The following is a 16,093-nucleotide window of genomic DNA, read 5'->3' on the forward strand; positions in this document are numbered from 1 at the left end:
ACATGTGGACATATTTATCGTTATCGGCTTCCGCTTGAGGACAAGCGAGGTCTAAGCTTGGGGAGTTGATACGTCCATTTTTCATCATGCTTTTATATCGATATTTATTGCATTATGGGTTGTCATTACACGTTATGTCACAATACTTATGCCTATTCTCTCTTATTTTACAAGGTTTACATGAAGAGGGAGAATGCCGGCAGCTGGAATTCTGGGCTGGAAAAGGAGCAAATATTAGAGACCTATTCTGCACAGCGCCAAAAGTCCTGAAACTTCACGGAATTTATTTTTGGAATTAATAAAAAATACTGGCGAAAGAATCCACCAGAGGGGACCCACACCCTGGCCATGAGGGTGGGGGCGCGCCCTACCCCCCTGGGCGCCCCCCTGCCTCGTGGGCCCCCTGGCAGGCCTCCGGTGCCCATCTTCTGCTATATGAAGTCTTTCGTCTGAGGAAAAATCATAAGCAAGCTTTCAGGAAGAAACTCCGCCACCACGAGGCGGAACCTTGGCGGAACCAATCTAGGGCTCCGGCAGAGCTGTTCTGTCGGGGAAACTTCCCTCCAGGAGGGGGAAATCATCACCATCGTCATCACCAACGATCCTCTCATCGGGAGGGGGTCAATCTCCATCAACATCTTCACCAACACCATCTCATCTCAAACCCTAGTTCATCTCTTGTATCCAATCTTTGTATCCAAACCTCAGATTGGTACATGTGGGTTGCGAGTAGTGCTAATTACTCCTTGTAGTTGATGCTAGTTGGTTTACTTGGTGGAAGATCATATGTTCAGATCCATTATGCATATTAATACCCCTCTGATTATGAACATGAATATGCTTTGTGAGTAGTTACATTTGTTCCTCAGGACATGGGAGAAGTCTTGCTATAATTAGTCATGTGAATCTGGTATTCGTTCGATATTTTGATGAGATGTATGTTGTCATCCCTCTAGTGGTGTCATGTGAACATCGACTACATGACACTTCACCATTGTTTGGGCCTAGAGGGAGGCATTGGGAAGTAATAAGTAGATGATGGGTTGCTAGAGTGACAGAAGCTTAAACCCTAGTTTATGCGTTGCTTTGTAAGGGGGTGATTTGGATCTATATGTTTCATGCTATGGTTAGGTTTACCTTAATACTTCTGTTGTAGTTGTGGATGCTTGCAATGTGGGTTAATCATAAGTGGGATGCTTGTACAAGTAAGGACAGTACCCAAACACCGGTACACCCACATATCAAATTATCAAAGTACCGAACGTGAATCATATGAACGTGATGAAAACTAGCTTGACGATAATTCCCATGTGTCCTCGGGAGCACTTTCCTTCATATAAGAGTTTGTCTCGGCTTGTCCTTTGCTACAAAAAGGATTGGGCCATCTTGCTGCACCTTATTTACTTTTATTACTTGCTACTCCTTACAAATTACCTTATCACAAAACTATATGTTACCGATAATTTCAGTGATTGCAAAGAATATATTACTGAAAACTGCTATGATTTCCTTCTGCTCCTCGTTGGGTTCGACACTCTTACTTATCGAAAAGGCTACGGTAGATCCCCTACACTTGTGGGTCATCAATTTGTCACTCCGATTGTCGGTGAGGTATCTCTGGGCCCTCTCGGTAATGCACATCACTATAAACCTTGCAAGCAATGTGACTAATGAGTTAGTTGCGGGATGTTGCATTACGAAATGAGTAAAGAGACTTGCCGGTAACGAGATTGAACTAGGCATTGAGATACCTACGATCGAATTTCGGGCAAGTAACATACCGATGACAAAGGGAACAACGTATGTTGTTATGCGGTTTGATCGATAAATATCTTCGTAGAATATGTAGGAACCAATATGAGCATCCAGGTTCCACTATTGGTTATTGACCGGAGATGAGTCTCGGTCATGTCTAGATAGTTCTCGAACCCGTAGGGTCCGCATGCTTAACGTTCGGTGACGATCAGTATTATGAGTTTATGTGTTTTGATGTACCGAAGGTAGTTCAGAGTCTCGGATATGATCACGGACATGACGAGGAGTCTCGAAATGGTCGAGACATAAAGATTGATATATTGGAAGGTTATATTCGGACACCTGAAAGGTTCCGGGAGTCACCGGGTAAATACCGGAGTCCCAGGGAGTTACCGGAACCCCCCGGGGGGTCAATGGGCCTTCATGGGCCTTAGTGGAAATAGAGGGAAGCAAGGGAGCTGTGGGGCGCGCCCCCCTAGGCCCAAACCGAATTGGTTTAGGGCTTGGGGGCCGGCCCCCTCTTTCCTTCTCCCCTCCTCCTCTTTCCTTCCCCTCCTAGTTGGACTAGGAAAGGGGGAACCTACTCCTAGTAGGAGTAGGATTCCCCGCTTGGGGCGCTCCCTATGAGGCCGCCGGCCCCTCCCCTTGCTCCTTTATATACGGGGGCAGGAGGCACCCTAGAACACACAAGTTGATTGTTTAGCCGTGTGCGGTGCCCCCCTCCACAGGTTTCCACCTCGGTCATATCATTGTAGTGCTTAGGCGAATCCCTGCGTCGGTAACTTCATCATCACCGTCATCACGTCGTCGTGCTGACGAAGCTCTCCCTCGACACTCAGCTGGATCTAGAGTTTGTGGGACGTCACCGAGCTGAAGTGTGCAGATCGCGGAGGTGCCGTACTTTCGGTGCTAGGATCGGTCGGATCATGAAGACGTACGACTACATCAACTGTGTTGTCATAACGCTTTCACTTACGGTCTACGAGGGTACGTGGACATCACTCTCCCCCTCTCGTTGCTATGCATCATCTAGATAGATCTTGCGTGTGCGTAGGAAAATTTTGAAATTACTGTGTTCCCCAACAACCATGACCCCCCATGACACCATCAATGTATCATTAATCAATGGTGGCGTAATATAGTCAAATACGACAGTTACTGACAGTAGTGGCCACGAACAGTCGGTCATGCCATAGACAATCAATAGCATTTGTTACCAACCCGTTATGATACCCCTCCTAGAGCACTCTATATAAGCCAGGAGGAGGGCATCGGGCAAGGTGGAACTCTCTCATATTGTAACATACACCAAGAGCAAGAACACCACATGCAGGAGTAGGGTGTTACCTCCATCGACGAGCATCTGAACCAGTATAATTCCATGAGCATAGTCCCATCTGCATTGTTTGATAGATACGATTGTCCCTACATTCACACCCTCATTGTATCATCAGGATTATATCCACGACACCAGGCTTTCTGGGGTTATTCTTTCAGCGGTATGACGTGTTCGTTAACTACATGACGTCTATGAAGACTTTGTCATTGTCAAAATCTACCGCCTCGGTCTCTCGGAGTTGCTCATAGGGATAGGGTGAGCCTGCGTTCATAGGGGTGAGTGTGTACGAGTCTGGGTTTGTATTGTGTTTCTCAAAAAGAAACTTGACCTATCACTTTGGATTATGGCACATGCTAGCTTCTTTGCCCGGCGCATGCCGAACAAATATAGACTCGTGCTGATACCTACTTACATCATTTTTGTTGATCCTTTCAGTGCATCTTTTGGTGGAACCTGAAGTCCATGTGTTGCCCATGTGCATGATCATTGTTGCTCCCTGAAGAAGACCCAATCACTAAAGAGGGAATTCAAATTGTCGGCACGCAGCTTCCTAACACGCTAACTTTCAATTTTGTTTCAATATTTCACCAATGTTCTTGGGAAGGGGATAAATAAATCAATCAATTGGAATAAAGGGGGAACTTGGCTACGCTGGGCCACTTTCACCTCTTTGTGGGCCTATGGCCCATTTGCTGCAGTCCCTAACTCTAATTTGAATTTGGGCTTAAATGATCGGCATCTGCTCTCTTTTTTAATGTTCTCTGCTCTTCTTTTTAAGATCTTGATGATCCACACTAATCTAAAAAGAAAAGATCTTGATCCACATTGTATTGTGGCACATGCGATTCTTCGCCCGGCACTTGCAGACCGAAACGTACTTCCATCATTTTGTCGATTTTTCTTTGTTGCATCCTCTGAGGTCCATGCTTGTCATCCGCTGCTCTTTGAAGAACAGAACGATCTCATTGATCTAGCATATGTTTACCATAACACACAAAGCCACTAGCATAATGAGCACATTAGTGTGTGCCATACTCAATCACCTAATCCAAGTCCATATCATCCCCATCATCACCCCCTCCGTTCACTCGATCGCAACCATACCCGGAGGAGGGCATGAAACCGATCACCCGCGGCTTCTTGCCGATGTATCTTGGCAACAACAATCCTCGTCGCTTCATGTTGTTGTTGCCCTTTCCATCTCTTCTTGGAGCAAGATAGTTGGAGATGGAAGTGCGCATGTAGGCGAAGTCCATGCAAGCTTCTCCTTGTCTGGTGAACTTGGCCACTCGCTCCACCGTCTTCTTCCTCATGTCGATCGAAACCACCCACGACTCGTGGTCGTCGTGTGGGCCGGCATTCGTCATCAGGTAGAGAACATCCTTTGGGAGATGCTTTGCCAGAGCGTCCTGCGGCGGCGGAAAGGCAGTAGGCGTGCGGGTCCAGGCGTCGGCGCCGGAGTCGTAGGTACAGACGTCGTATTGCTTGGCTCCGGATCGCCGGTGAGAGCAGAGCGTCGCGATCTTGTAGGCGTCGGCGCGGTAGCGCATGATGCCGACCTCGCCGTGGGGCAGGTGTCCATGGCCCCCGGCCTAATTGAATGATCTCGAGTTCTGAGGCCACGTACTCGGCAGACAATCACACAATGTAGATAGAGTTTAAAATATGGCAACGAACAATGCATTTGCGCTAAGTGAACAATGTGTTTATGCCCATCTCAAGTGGAAGTCAGAAAGAATGGAATGCTCTCGTCTACTCTCATCATCAGTACAAAAATAATAATGCGCCTTCCAATGGCGTCTGGCTGCAGTACAATTGGTGCCGTAATCCTCATGTCCTTGCGTATGAACCTATACTGTATGGGAGGGGAGGCTGGACGAACTGACCGGGCGACAAAATGGTGACTTCAGGGGGAAGCACACACAGAACCGGCTAAATGTAGACCCCTGAATCCAAAACTTCTTCTACGGTGGTCATGCCCATGCTCCCACGTTGATGTTTCTGATGCTACACTGGTTGCTGCCTATGATGAAGATGCAACCTCGATGGCACTTCCGAGTGGCCACGCAGCTTCCACAAACGCGTCGCTGTAAGGAACCTTCTTTACCAATGTCATCTCTTGTTGGGGATCAACACCTGCAAGATGGAAAGCAAAACAAATGAGATAGGTCTTATAATAGATGTACACGATGATGGACATTTTTTACTTAGTACTGAGCCTCTTACCAAATCCATCCACAAGCAGTGTGTACTGGTACACAAGATCCATGCAAATGTATGGAACGTTATCCTTCTGGACACCAGGGTAGCTAGATTGGGCGTCATTCACGTTCAATTTGCAAGCACGCTTGGCAGCTTCCTCAAAGTCTGAGGGTTTGACCTTGGCAACAGCCGCATTGGAGTTAATGAAACCAGCCTGAACAGGAATCATGGAATGCTTAGAAGTGCATAGTGGGAAAGAGTAGCAAACAAGTGAAATTCATCTTCAGAAGGAGGACAGTGCTAGAATCAGAAGTTCCATAACTTACCTCGGCAGCCCTGTCAAAGAAAAACGACGCTACAAAGAGATTCTTCTGGCCAGCACCACCACCACCATTCCAAATGCCACCAAAGGAACATTTCATGTGAGTGCATGCTTCATCTACTTTAAGAGCTTTCACTACATCAGCCCTGCATTCCGAAAAACTACTGCCAGAAGGTGCAGCCGATGCTTCAAATGTATTGCCACCATACTTGTATTGCCCTAAAATCATAAATGCCATTAGAATAGAGTCCTATGATCAGCACAATGAAAACAAGCATATCATGTCATAATATGCTCGTGGTTTGTATTGGCTATGAGTTTTTATGGACATAACACAAAGTAATACAAGTACTTTTAACAGAAAGGATGATAAGCGGCAAAGACTAACAAGCAGAACAAATAAGATAGTTTGTCCTGTAGAGAATGGTAATGTACACAGAACAAATTTGAGGAATTCGTCCTACTGTAAACCTGAGTTTGTTTCACAAGATAGCAAAGCTGACTTCTTTTGGGAACAGACTTCACTGAATGGGCTGGGAACTAACCTATACTTTTAAGATGCAGATGAAAAAGACAATAGCAGAACAGTAAGGCAGAAGAAAGCAGTCATACCCTGATGTCCAGCCAATACACAGTTGCTGTAACCATTGGCATTGCCAGCTTTTAAGATCTCTGCTCTAGCAGCCAGCAATCCGTAGCGCAAATAACTGCAACAAAAGTTCACAGTTATATTCATGATTTAAACTCATGATACCTTCGACGAGAATAATCATGTGATGTCACTTCCATTAGTGATACACCAAAAACTAATTACCCCGCAGAGCACAAGTGGATGCATGACTAAAGTCAGCTCAGACCGATGGCACTATGTTTGTCTACAATGCAGTTGCCTTGAAACAGTGTTAAATAAAGTCGTGCTTTTCTTGAGATTACTCAGCTGTTTTTACTGATGGATTTTTACACATTTAAATTGGGGTTATCATGAAATTTCTCACTCCCATTATGAATTATTCTAGGTCATTAATGTATTGCGGTGACATGACCGTTTCTTACATAATTACACATTTTTCTTCTTTCAGTGGTTTATGACTCATCAATCCAATTAGACATAACAGGATTTGCAGGACAGTACCACCATCAGGTGCTTAAATAGGTTTTGATAATTGTTACTTCATGTTATGCTTAGAAACATCAGCAGAGGGTTCACAAATTACGAGGACAATAATTCGGCTAAACAGGAGGAACAGCAAAAAGCTAACAGAAGTTAAAATATCAACCTGTGGACATAAAGATGATACGTTGTCCCTTTAAGGAAAAGCTTCTTCACGTATGATTCTTCACCATCTGCTGGTTTAGGAGCCTTTTCAGCATCCTTCTCTGGGATAGCATACGCCATTTGGACAGATCCACCGCCAAGGTCAACCACACCAACTGTGTCTGCGTACGTCTTTCCCAGATTTCCCAACAGATAATTAATGGTAACCTGTAAGCATATAGAAGAGTGAATGGGAGATATATGGTATATGTCCCTGCACTAGGAAGGTAAACAAAGCAGCAAAGCTTATGAATAATTCCTAAACACTCTGCTTAGCACACGATCTGACCTCTACTAGGCCTGTTTGGTGGTTACCTTGAACTCTACTTACATACAGTTTTACATATCTATATCTACACCACTATATAGTGTGGGAATAACATTGAATATTGGCTGTTGGATGAAGCCAATCCAACGGTGGAAAGTTGGCAGGCCCGAGCATTGTTGGCCATTGGATATCTTATTCACTACACACGATTTTGCCATGCATGCGTACTATCTAGAATATTCCATTACTAAGCTTAAGCACAATGCACCCTATGCACAAACCTCAAAGCACTATGTTTCTCCTTTGCTCTAGAATCTTCCATACTTTAACACTGCCAACTTTTTTCTTCTAAATGAATTGCTATTGCTTTTTACTTTATGAATATCAATGTATAATGTGCACAAACCTTATCACTTCAGTAAAGAAAGCACACAAAAAACTCCATGGCTACAGTACCATAGCAATGTAAGATGGCTCTGAAAGAATTGACATTCGCTTTTGCTTTATTTACTTCTTGTACAAGGCTATGACAGTATCTTCATAAAATGATTTATATTTTTTTCAGTGCCATAAACTACAAGAATTAAATCTACATCTCATACATGATGCATATGTGACTATAAATTTATATAGTTGCTTGTGTTATGTGATATGCCAATATGCAATCATACTTTGGTTATGTAAGTTCTCACGTGCAATGCACGTGTACCTTACTAGTAAACCATCAAATATCAGTTCATAACTTAGGAAAATGGCATGTAGTCTTCTAAAAAATGAAATACATGCAGTGATAATATTTTTTTAATCAAGAGCCTTAGAATAACATGAAACGCAACCATATGTGATAAGTAAGGCCAGCATCCTACCCATTCATATGCACCTTCCTGAGTTCCATCAAGAACTGTGACCCAATCCGGCTGGTTCTTGAATGAACTCTTTTCACGAAGAAGATCCCTAACCTGCATTTTTGTGGATACATTAACATCCAGGTACACAATCAATCATGGCAAATTGGTAATAACATAACAAAAACCTCACTCAAACATAAAGAAAAAAAAAGCATAATAACCCGCAATGCAGACAATAATGATGATGATGATGATATGATAGAAGACCATTTACCGCTTGCAAAATCTCTTCGGATTTTCCTGCTCCCAAAGCTCTTAGCCCTGCTGTTGCCTGTGAACGAACAAGGAAGGTAAGAACATCAACAAGCACCGATTACAAAATCAATTAGTGTGAGCGAACCACTCACCCCAACTCTAACAGGCGTCTGGTCGCGCAATTCGGCCGGAACAACTTCCTTGGCCTTCTCAATGAGGGAGACGAGCGATTGAGCAGCCTCGCGCGGGTCCTGGGCGTACGCGCTAAGTCCAGGCTTTTTCTGCAAGGGCGGAGGAAGGGGAACGGAATTCAGCTGACAATGACCTAAACCAGATCCAGATCCGACGGACGAAGGGGTGGTCGTCTTACCTGGACGAAGAGCTCGATGTCGGTGCCAATGTGGACCAGATCCAGGTTGCCATCGAAGCAGAAGACGTGGACGCGGCTGCCGGAGCTGCCGGCGTCGAATATGACGGCGTACTTCTTACCCCCGGCGGCCCCGGCCCCTCCTCCCAGGGGCCTCTGGGCGGCCCCGGCGGGCGCGCGCGGCATGAGCAGGAGCACGAGCGAGACGAGGGCGAGCGGCGCGAGCACTACGAGCAGCACCCCGCGGTAGCGGTGCACGCGGTCGGCGAGCGTGTCCTGGCGGCCGGCGCCCGGCAGCTGCGAGTAGCGGCGCATCTTGTCGGCGGGCAGGAGGAGGAGGTCGGGCGAGGAGGGCGTGCGGTAGCGGATGCGGCCCCCGGGGCCGGGGGGCGACGGCTGCTTGACCGCCTCTAGATCCTCCGCGGGATCCAGCGCTCCCGTCCGTCCGCTCCGCTCCGCGCGCGTCGGCGTGGGGTAGGCGAGGCGAGGGATGGAGGGCCGATCTGCGCGAGCCTCGGGGGTGGAGTTTTAGGCGGGCGGGCGTGCGTCGGTGGGTTTGACTTCGGGCGGGGTGGCGTCGGGATCCGGGCGCGCGCTGGGGAAATGCGTGCGCCTCGGGACGTGGCGCGGTGGTCTCTGGCTGCTGTGCTGCCGCCGGGCGCGCGCGCGACGGAGGCGGGAGGGAGGTGGCGGTGGCGTGCGGAAAGGACGGCGCTTTGTAGCGGCCGCGGCGGGGGAGGGGGTGAGGGTTGCTTGTGCGGGTTCGCCGTGCCCGTGCCCGTGCCGGTGCGGTTGGGTCGGGGTTGGCTTCGTCCGCGCGCGTGTGCGGAGTTGGCCGGACGGCACCGGAGCTGCGGTGCTCGGTAATTTCTCACGGTGCTGGTCCACGGCTGCGCCGGACCGTGATTGGTTGGTGCAGGTAATTGACCGTGTACGCGCCAACCAGAGAGCGTGTTGACGTGGTGATGGATTCAGCGATCCAGTTAAACTTTTTTTTGGAAAAAACTTTCGATGGATTCACCCATAGTCACGGCAGTACAAACAATAAAATAAAAGTAACAAGTCCATAGACCATTACCGACGAATATAAGCACTGAAGCTAGTCAAATGAGTGCTGCCGTCGTCACCCCTTATCGATGCCGGACAAATCTTGTTGTGGCAACAGTGAGGACGTCATCATGTTAAGACCTCCCGGGACCAGCGCAACAGAGCAACCATCATCGATGAAGAGAAGCTCAGAAATATATAGCCTGTAGACACATGGATGCAGATGAACGAGGACCAAATCCAAGTAGGTTCACTGAAGACAAAAGCCGACTGAATCTTCGAAGATCAACTAGAGACACACCTCCAAATGCCCTCCGATGATGCTAGAAGTATCACCGGGATGGGCTAGGCAAGGAGAACCTCATTTCATCTTCAAGAAGCCGCTGACACCTCGTCTTTCTAAGTAGGACACAAAACCTAAACCGAGACAAAGAGACACCTAAAACGGAGCAGGACCCATCCCACTGGCAAGGGTCGAGGTCCACTGCACCTCCATTGCATAAAGGCCACAAAAACTGAGACAAATTGTGGCAACAACGACATGATTTAGGAATCTCTGATCATCCGAGTAGAAGCACATGCAAAGGGATACGCTACCAGACGCGTGCTTTAGTAGCAATCCATTTTATCCTTAGAGAAGCCCACTCAGTGCACACAATTTTTTCTCAATTCTTTTACTAGAGTGACCTGCAACTTTTTTACTTGAATTGGAAAAACACAACAAACACGATGTTTTGGATCATAAACAAAAACATTACTCTCTCATGTACATATTAATTGTCATTGATTTAGTACAATGGAAAACAAAACAATTCCCATAACGATGAAACTTTTCAAAGGCATCTTTCTATACCTATTAATAAAGGAAGGACTATTTTATTCCCAGCTACTACGTGTTTTACAGAAAATCCCTTGATCTTTCTGATATTCAACCCGCAATTCGGACTTAAATCAGATTTTTTTTGCTTTTGCGGAAAAATCCCTTATGTTTTTCTAATCAAATCGCGGTTCAGTTCTAAGTCAGATTTTTGCTTTTGTAGTAAACCCCATGATATTTAGGATAATCAACTCACGGTCCATATCAAATTCTTTAAAAAAATCCATATCTTTAAAACCGTAACTCCAAATTTAACATGTATATGTAATTTGATTAAAAATATATATAATCTAAATATGATGTTATTTTATCTATTAAGAATTTTTTAAATGATATTTAGGGTGCTAGTCTAATCAATATCGCATGATCCACCTTTCTTTCGTACCGGTGCCGATCCAGACTAAAAATGAATGCCTCAGCAAAACCAAATTGGAGACGAAAGAAACTATCTATAACGACACATGCACGCCTCGTCAAAACCTCGCGGGAAAAAGAGCAGATTTCTCATCTTATGCCGAGAGAGAGAGAGAGAGAGAGAGAGAGAGAGAGAGAGAGAGAGATGCCTTAGGATTGACCATATTCAAACACATTTATGATTGTGTGAGCACTGAGGCCACCGTCAGTGAGTGTGGAAAAGAGAATAAATGGCAACATAGATAGATGGCATGTGTGGAAATAAAGGACATAGACCTATTGGGGTATTGAATCATGGTTATTGGGTTAAAGGCGTGCGATTTTTCTTCTTCTGTTGCAACACACAGACTCTTTTGCTAGTCATATTTATAATGTAGGAAGTGATTTAATTTATTTTGATTGATATAGTGCAAAATATTTGATTTGATTAGGTTTCCTATATCCGACCTATATCTAGAATGTCCGCATTTGATTTGATGGAGTTAATGCAAAATATTTGATTTGATTTGATTGCCCGTATCCAATCTATATCTAGAATGTTCGCATTTGATTTGATTGAGTTAATGCAATTACATTACACCCATGGTGTTGCAAAAAATTTGTTTTGATTTGATTGAGTTAATGCACGACATGGGAGGAAAGGCTTGACTAATGAACGTACGGCCACCAACTCCCCCTTTAATACTAGAGATTGTCCTTATATAATGAAAAGACAATAAACGTAATGGTAACGCGAAGCGGAACAAGAAAGAAAAACACAGGCAAAGGAACCATGCAATTAAAGCATTTTTGGATATTTTTCGATGTGATAAATATAGGAATTTCTTTAAATCTAAACAATTGGTATGCAATCACGAGCCCTTATCGTATTTGCAACCGTCCAGGTTCATTATCTAATGCATGCAACACCAAAGATCTATAAAAGGCCAGGGGGTGCGACAATGGAAGCAACCAATCACCTACAACACCAGTTCAGACCTCCCCACCAGGAGGGGTATTCTCTGTCGGCATGGCACTAAAACCATGGGCTCCCATAGGTTTGTTGATGATTACGCTGACGTTGATCTTCGTCAGTCTCCCGTTGCCAGTGGACTCAAAATCATGTGTTGAAATGATAGGCAACCAATTGGTGACCACCATGAGGGACAAATGCTTGCTTGCTTTCAATCCACCAACAAAACCTGGTTCAAATCCCGTTGCGGAGAAAGAGTGCTGCCAGGCGGTAGGCAAAGGTCTTGAGCGGTCCAGGGGAAACATGTGCCTTTGTAACTACATGAAGTTAAATCCTGGCCTCGGTGGGCCTCCTGTCTTGGGTGGGCCTACTATGGCTGAATTGTGCAAGCTTAGCGAAAGGACCAAACAAATCTGTGGAAGCTAATTCACTTTAAAAAAATCCGTGGAAACTAATAAGAAGGAAAAACAATGAAGGGGAGCCGAGATGCTGTAGTGTCCTACTCATATTATTATGCTCCAGTAGTAGTTGTTGTTCCGTTATTTTGATGGTTTCATGCATATGTGTTTGTACCCCCAAAAAATGTATGTGTGTTTATGTTTGCAATAATATATAAAGGGACTCCCATATGGCTACATTTGATAAATTTCCCCTATTGCTTTTTTCTTGTTCCATTATTTTCACGCCCAATGCGACGTGTATAACATAATTCTGCTTCCATGGTTTACGTCCCAAGATCTCAATTAGTGGCGCCAAAGAACCTAGAGCTGCCGCTAGCTTCCGGATGCGGTGCAAGCGAATGGGGCATGCTAGGGGTTGAGGGTGCGGTGGTGCTTCTCTGGTATCTTTGGTCATGCGCGTGACAGAGTGGGGGAGGTGGTGGCGGTCAATGGAACGGGTGGTGCTTTGAAGTGGCCACAACGGGGGAAGAGGAGGTGGGGGCTGCTTGCGGGTTCGTTGTGCATGTGCCAGTGAGGTTGGGTTTGTTTTTTCCACGTGCGCGTGCGAAGTTGGCCGAATGCCACCGAAGCTGTTGTGCTTGGTAAATACGGAGTGGAGTTTGTTTTAAACCCTGGGATTGTAAAGTTTGATATAAATGAACCCCACCGTCCAAATACCTAAAATTGATACACTGGCCTCACTGATCCCAGTCAATCCTAACCTTATAGAGAGGTAAAATCTTGTTTGTTACATCAAGGGAAATAACAATCCCAGCTAGGATCAATCTCAAATCTCGAATGTGTGGGTAGATGTATACAATCATCTTATTCCCCGATGTATCTCTCACACAAATTCACTCCCATGCCTGGTCCACTTTCCTATCTTATTGTCACCGTGATGGCAGGATCATCGTTCTCCTCTATGCGCCTGCTCCTAGAATGGCAGTGGCCACCATCATGTTGCCCCACAATCTAGAGTTGGCATTCGCGTGCCATGTGGTCATTGCTATGGCGTCTGCTGACGACCTGTAAGTCGATATGTCTCAAACATATCTAATTTTCCAAACTCTTTTTCCATTGCTTTGGTCTCCAATTTGTTTCCGAATGACACTAACCCGGATTACCGTTGTTTTCAACAAAATTACCATATGTTGTTTTTGTGCAAAAAATAAAAGTACTTAATGCGGGACAGAGATTTTTTTAGAATTATTTTAAAATACTTTAGGAATTATGGAGCGAAGATGGACTGAAGGGGGGCCACCAGGCCCTTGCATGCCCAGGTAGCTGATGACCCACAAGTATAGGGGATCTATCGTAGTCCTTTCGATAAGTAAGAGTGTGAACCCAATGAGGAGCAGAAGGAAATGACAAGCGGTTCTCAGCAAGGTATTCTCTGCAAGCACTGACATTATCGGTAACGGATAGTTTTGTGATAAGGTAAATCGTAATAGGTAACAAGTAAATAAAGTAAACAAGGTGCAGCAAGGTGGCCCAATCCTTTTTGTAGCAAAGGACAAGCCTGGACGAACTCTTATATAAAGCAAAGCGCTTCCGAGGACACATGGGAATTGTTGTCAAGTTAGTTTTCATCATGCTCATATGATTCGTGTTCGTTACTTTGATAATTTGATATGTGGGTGGACCGGTGCTTGGGTGTCTCCCTTCCTTTGACAAGCCTCTCACTTATGATTAACCCCTCTCGCAAGCATCCGCAACTGCGAAAGAAGAATTAAGGTAACCCTAACCATAGCATGAAACATATGGATCCAAATCAGCCCCTGGCGAAGCAACGCATAAACTAGGGTTTAAGCTTCTATCACTCTAGCAACCCATCATCTACGTATTACTTCCCAATGACTTCCCCTAGGCCCAAATAATGGTGAAGTATCATGTAGTCGACCTTCGCATAACACCACTAGAGGAAAGACAACATACATCTCATCAAAATATCGAACGAATACCAAATTCACATGATTACTTATAACAAGACTTCTCCCATGTCCTCAAGAACAAACGTAACTACTCACAAAACATATTTATGATCAAGATCAGAGGAGTATTAATTATCATTAAGGATCTGAAAATATAGTCTTCCACCAAATAAACCAACTAGCATCAACTACAAGGAGTAATCAACACTACTAGCAACCCACAGGTACCAATATGAGGTTTTGGGACCAAGATCGAATACAAGAGATGAACTAGGGTTTGAGAGGAGATGGTGCTGGTGAAGATGTTGATGGAGATTGACCCCCTCTCAATGAGAGGATCGTTGGTGATGACGATGGCTCGATTTCTCCCTCTCGGAGGGAAGTTTCCCTGGCAGAACAGCTCCGCCAGAGCCCTAGATTGGTTCTGCCCAGGTTCCGCCTTGAGACGGCGGCGCTTCGTCCCGAAAGCTTCATTCTGATTTTTCCCAGGTCAAAACACACCATATAGCCAAAGATGGGCCCCGGAGGCCTGCCAGGGGGCCCACAAGGTCGGGGGGCGTGCCCTCCACCCTTGTGGCTGGCTGGTAGCCCCCCTCTGGTACTTTCTTCACCCAATATTTTTATATATATTTCAAAAATAAGCTCCGTGAAGTTTCAGGACCTTTGAAGTTGTGCAGAATAGGTCTCTAATATTTGCTCCTTTTTTAGTCCGGAATTCCAGCTGCCGGCATTCTCCCTCTTCATGTAAACCTTATAAAATAAGAGAGAAAAGGCATAAGTATTGTGATATAATGTATAATAACAACTCATAATGCAATAAATATCAATATAAAAGCATGATGCAAAATGGACGTATCAACTCCCCCAAGCTTAGACCTTGCTTGTCCTCAAGCGAAAGCCGAAATCGATAAATATGTCAACATGTTTAGAGATAGAGGTGTCGATAAAAATAAAATATAGACACGAGGGCATCATGATCATCTTTAGAACAACAACATATATTGTCATATAATTTTCTTATGTTAGAGTAACAGTTCGTTCACAAGGTAGAGTATGAATCAGAAACTTTATTGAAAACTAACAAACTATGATCTCAGTCATTGAAGCAATTGCAATTTATCATAACATCAGAAAGAGTCAATTAAAGAGATTTTCAGCAAGTCCACATACTCAACTATCATATAATCTTTCACAATTGCTAACACTCACGCGATACTTCTGGGTTCAAAGCTTCAATCGGACACAGAGAAACATAGGGGCTTATAGTTTCGCCTCCAAACCTTTTACCTCAAGGGTAATGTCAACAATAATACTTTATGAAAACCTACATCCGAGGGTATATATATATATATATATATATATATATATATATATATATATATATATATATATATATATACGGATCTCTCCAACACACAGAGCTTGCCAAAGGAAAAGGTATAAAAAGAAGAGGTGAGGACCGTGACTCTTGTATAAGGGTAGAAGATAAAAGTAAAAGATAGGCCCTTCGTAGAGGGAATCAGAGGTTGTCATGCGCTTTTATGGTTGGATGTACAAAATCTTAGTGCAATAGAACATATATATTGCCGCTTGTGATAAAGACCTTTATTACGCAGTCCGTCGCTTTTATTTCTTCCATATCACAAGTTCGTATAAAGCTTATTTTTCTTCACACTAATAGATCATACATATTTAGAGAGCAATTTTTATTGCTTGCACCGATGACAACTTACTTGAAGGATCTTACTCAATCCATAGGTA

At 44.6% G+C, this 16,093-nt stretch overlaps 1 protein-coding gene across 1 annotated transcript; it reads right to left on the reverse strand.

Moving 5' to 3' along the window:
• Positions 1 to 4,758: 4,758 nt before the first annotated feature.
• Positions 4,759 to 9,519, reverse strand: LOC123187448 (probable apyrase 2). The gene is made up of 9 exons (XM_044599318.1): positions 8,675 to 9,519; positions 8,457 to 8,585; positions 8,324 to 8,380; positions 8,068 to 8,160; positions 6,896 to 7,101; positions 6,231 to 6,325; positions 5,623 to 5,837; positions 5,321 to 5,510; positions 4,759 to 5,230 (listed from the first exon to the last, which is right to left on the reverse strand). The coding sequence occupies exons 1-9, from the start codon at positions 8,984 to 8,986 to the stop codon at positions 5,118 to 5,120; spliced, it is 1,410 nt and encodes a 469-aa protein (XP_044455253.1). The 5' UTR covers positions 8,987 to 9,519; the 3' UTR covers positions 4,759 to 5,117.
• Between the last annotated feature and the right edge of the window lie 6,574 nt (positions 9,520 to 16,093).

This window comes from Triticum aestivum, chromosome 2A, assembly GCF_018294505.1.
Source record: "Triticum aestivum cultivar Chinese Spring chromosome 2A, IWGSC CS RefSeq v2.1, whole genome shotgun sequence".
NCBI lineage: Eukaryota > Viridiplantae > Streptophyta > Magnoliopsida > Poales > Poaceae > Triticum > Triticum aestivum.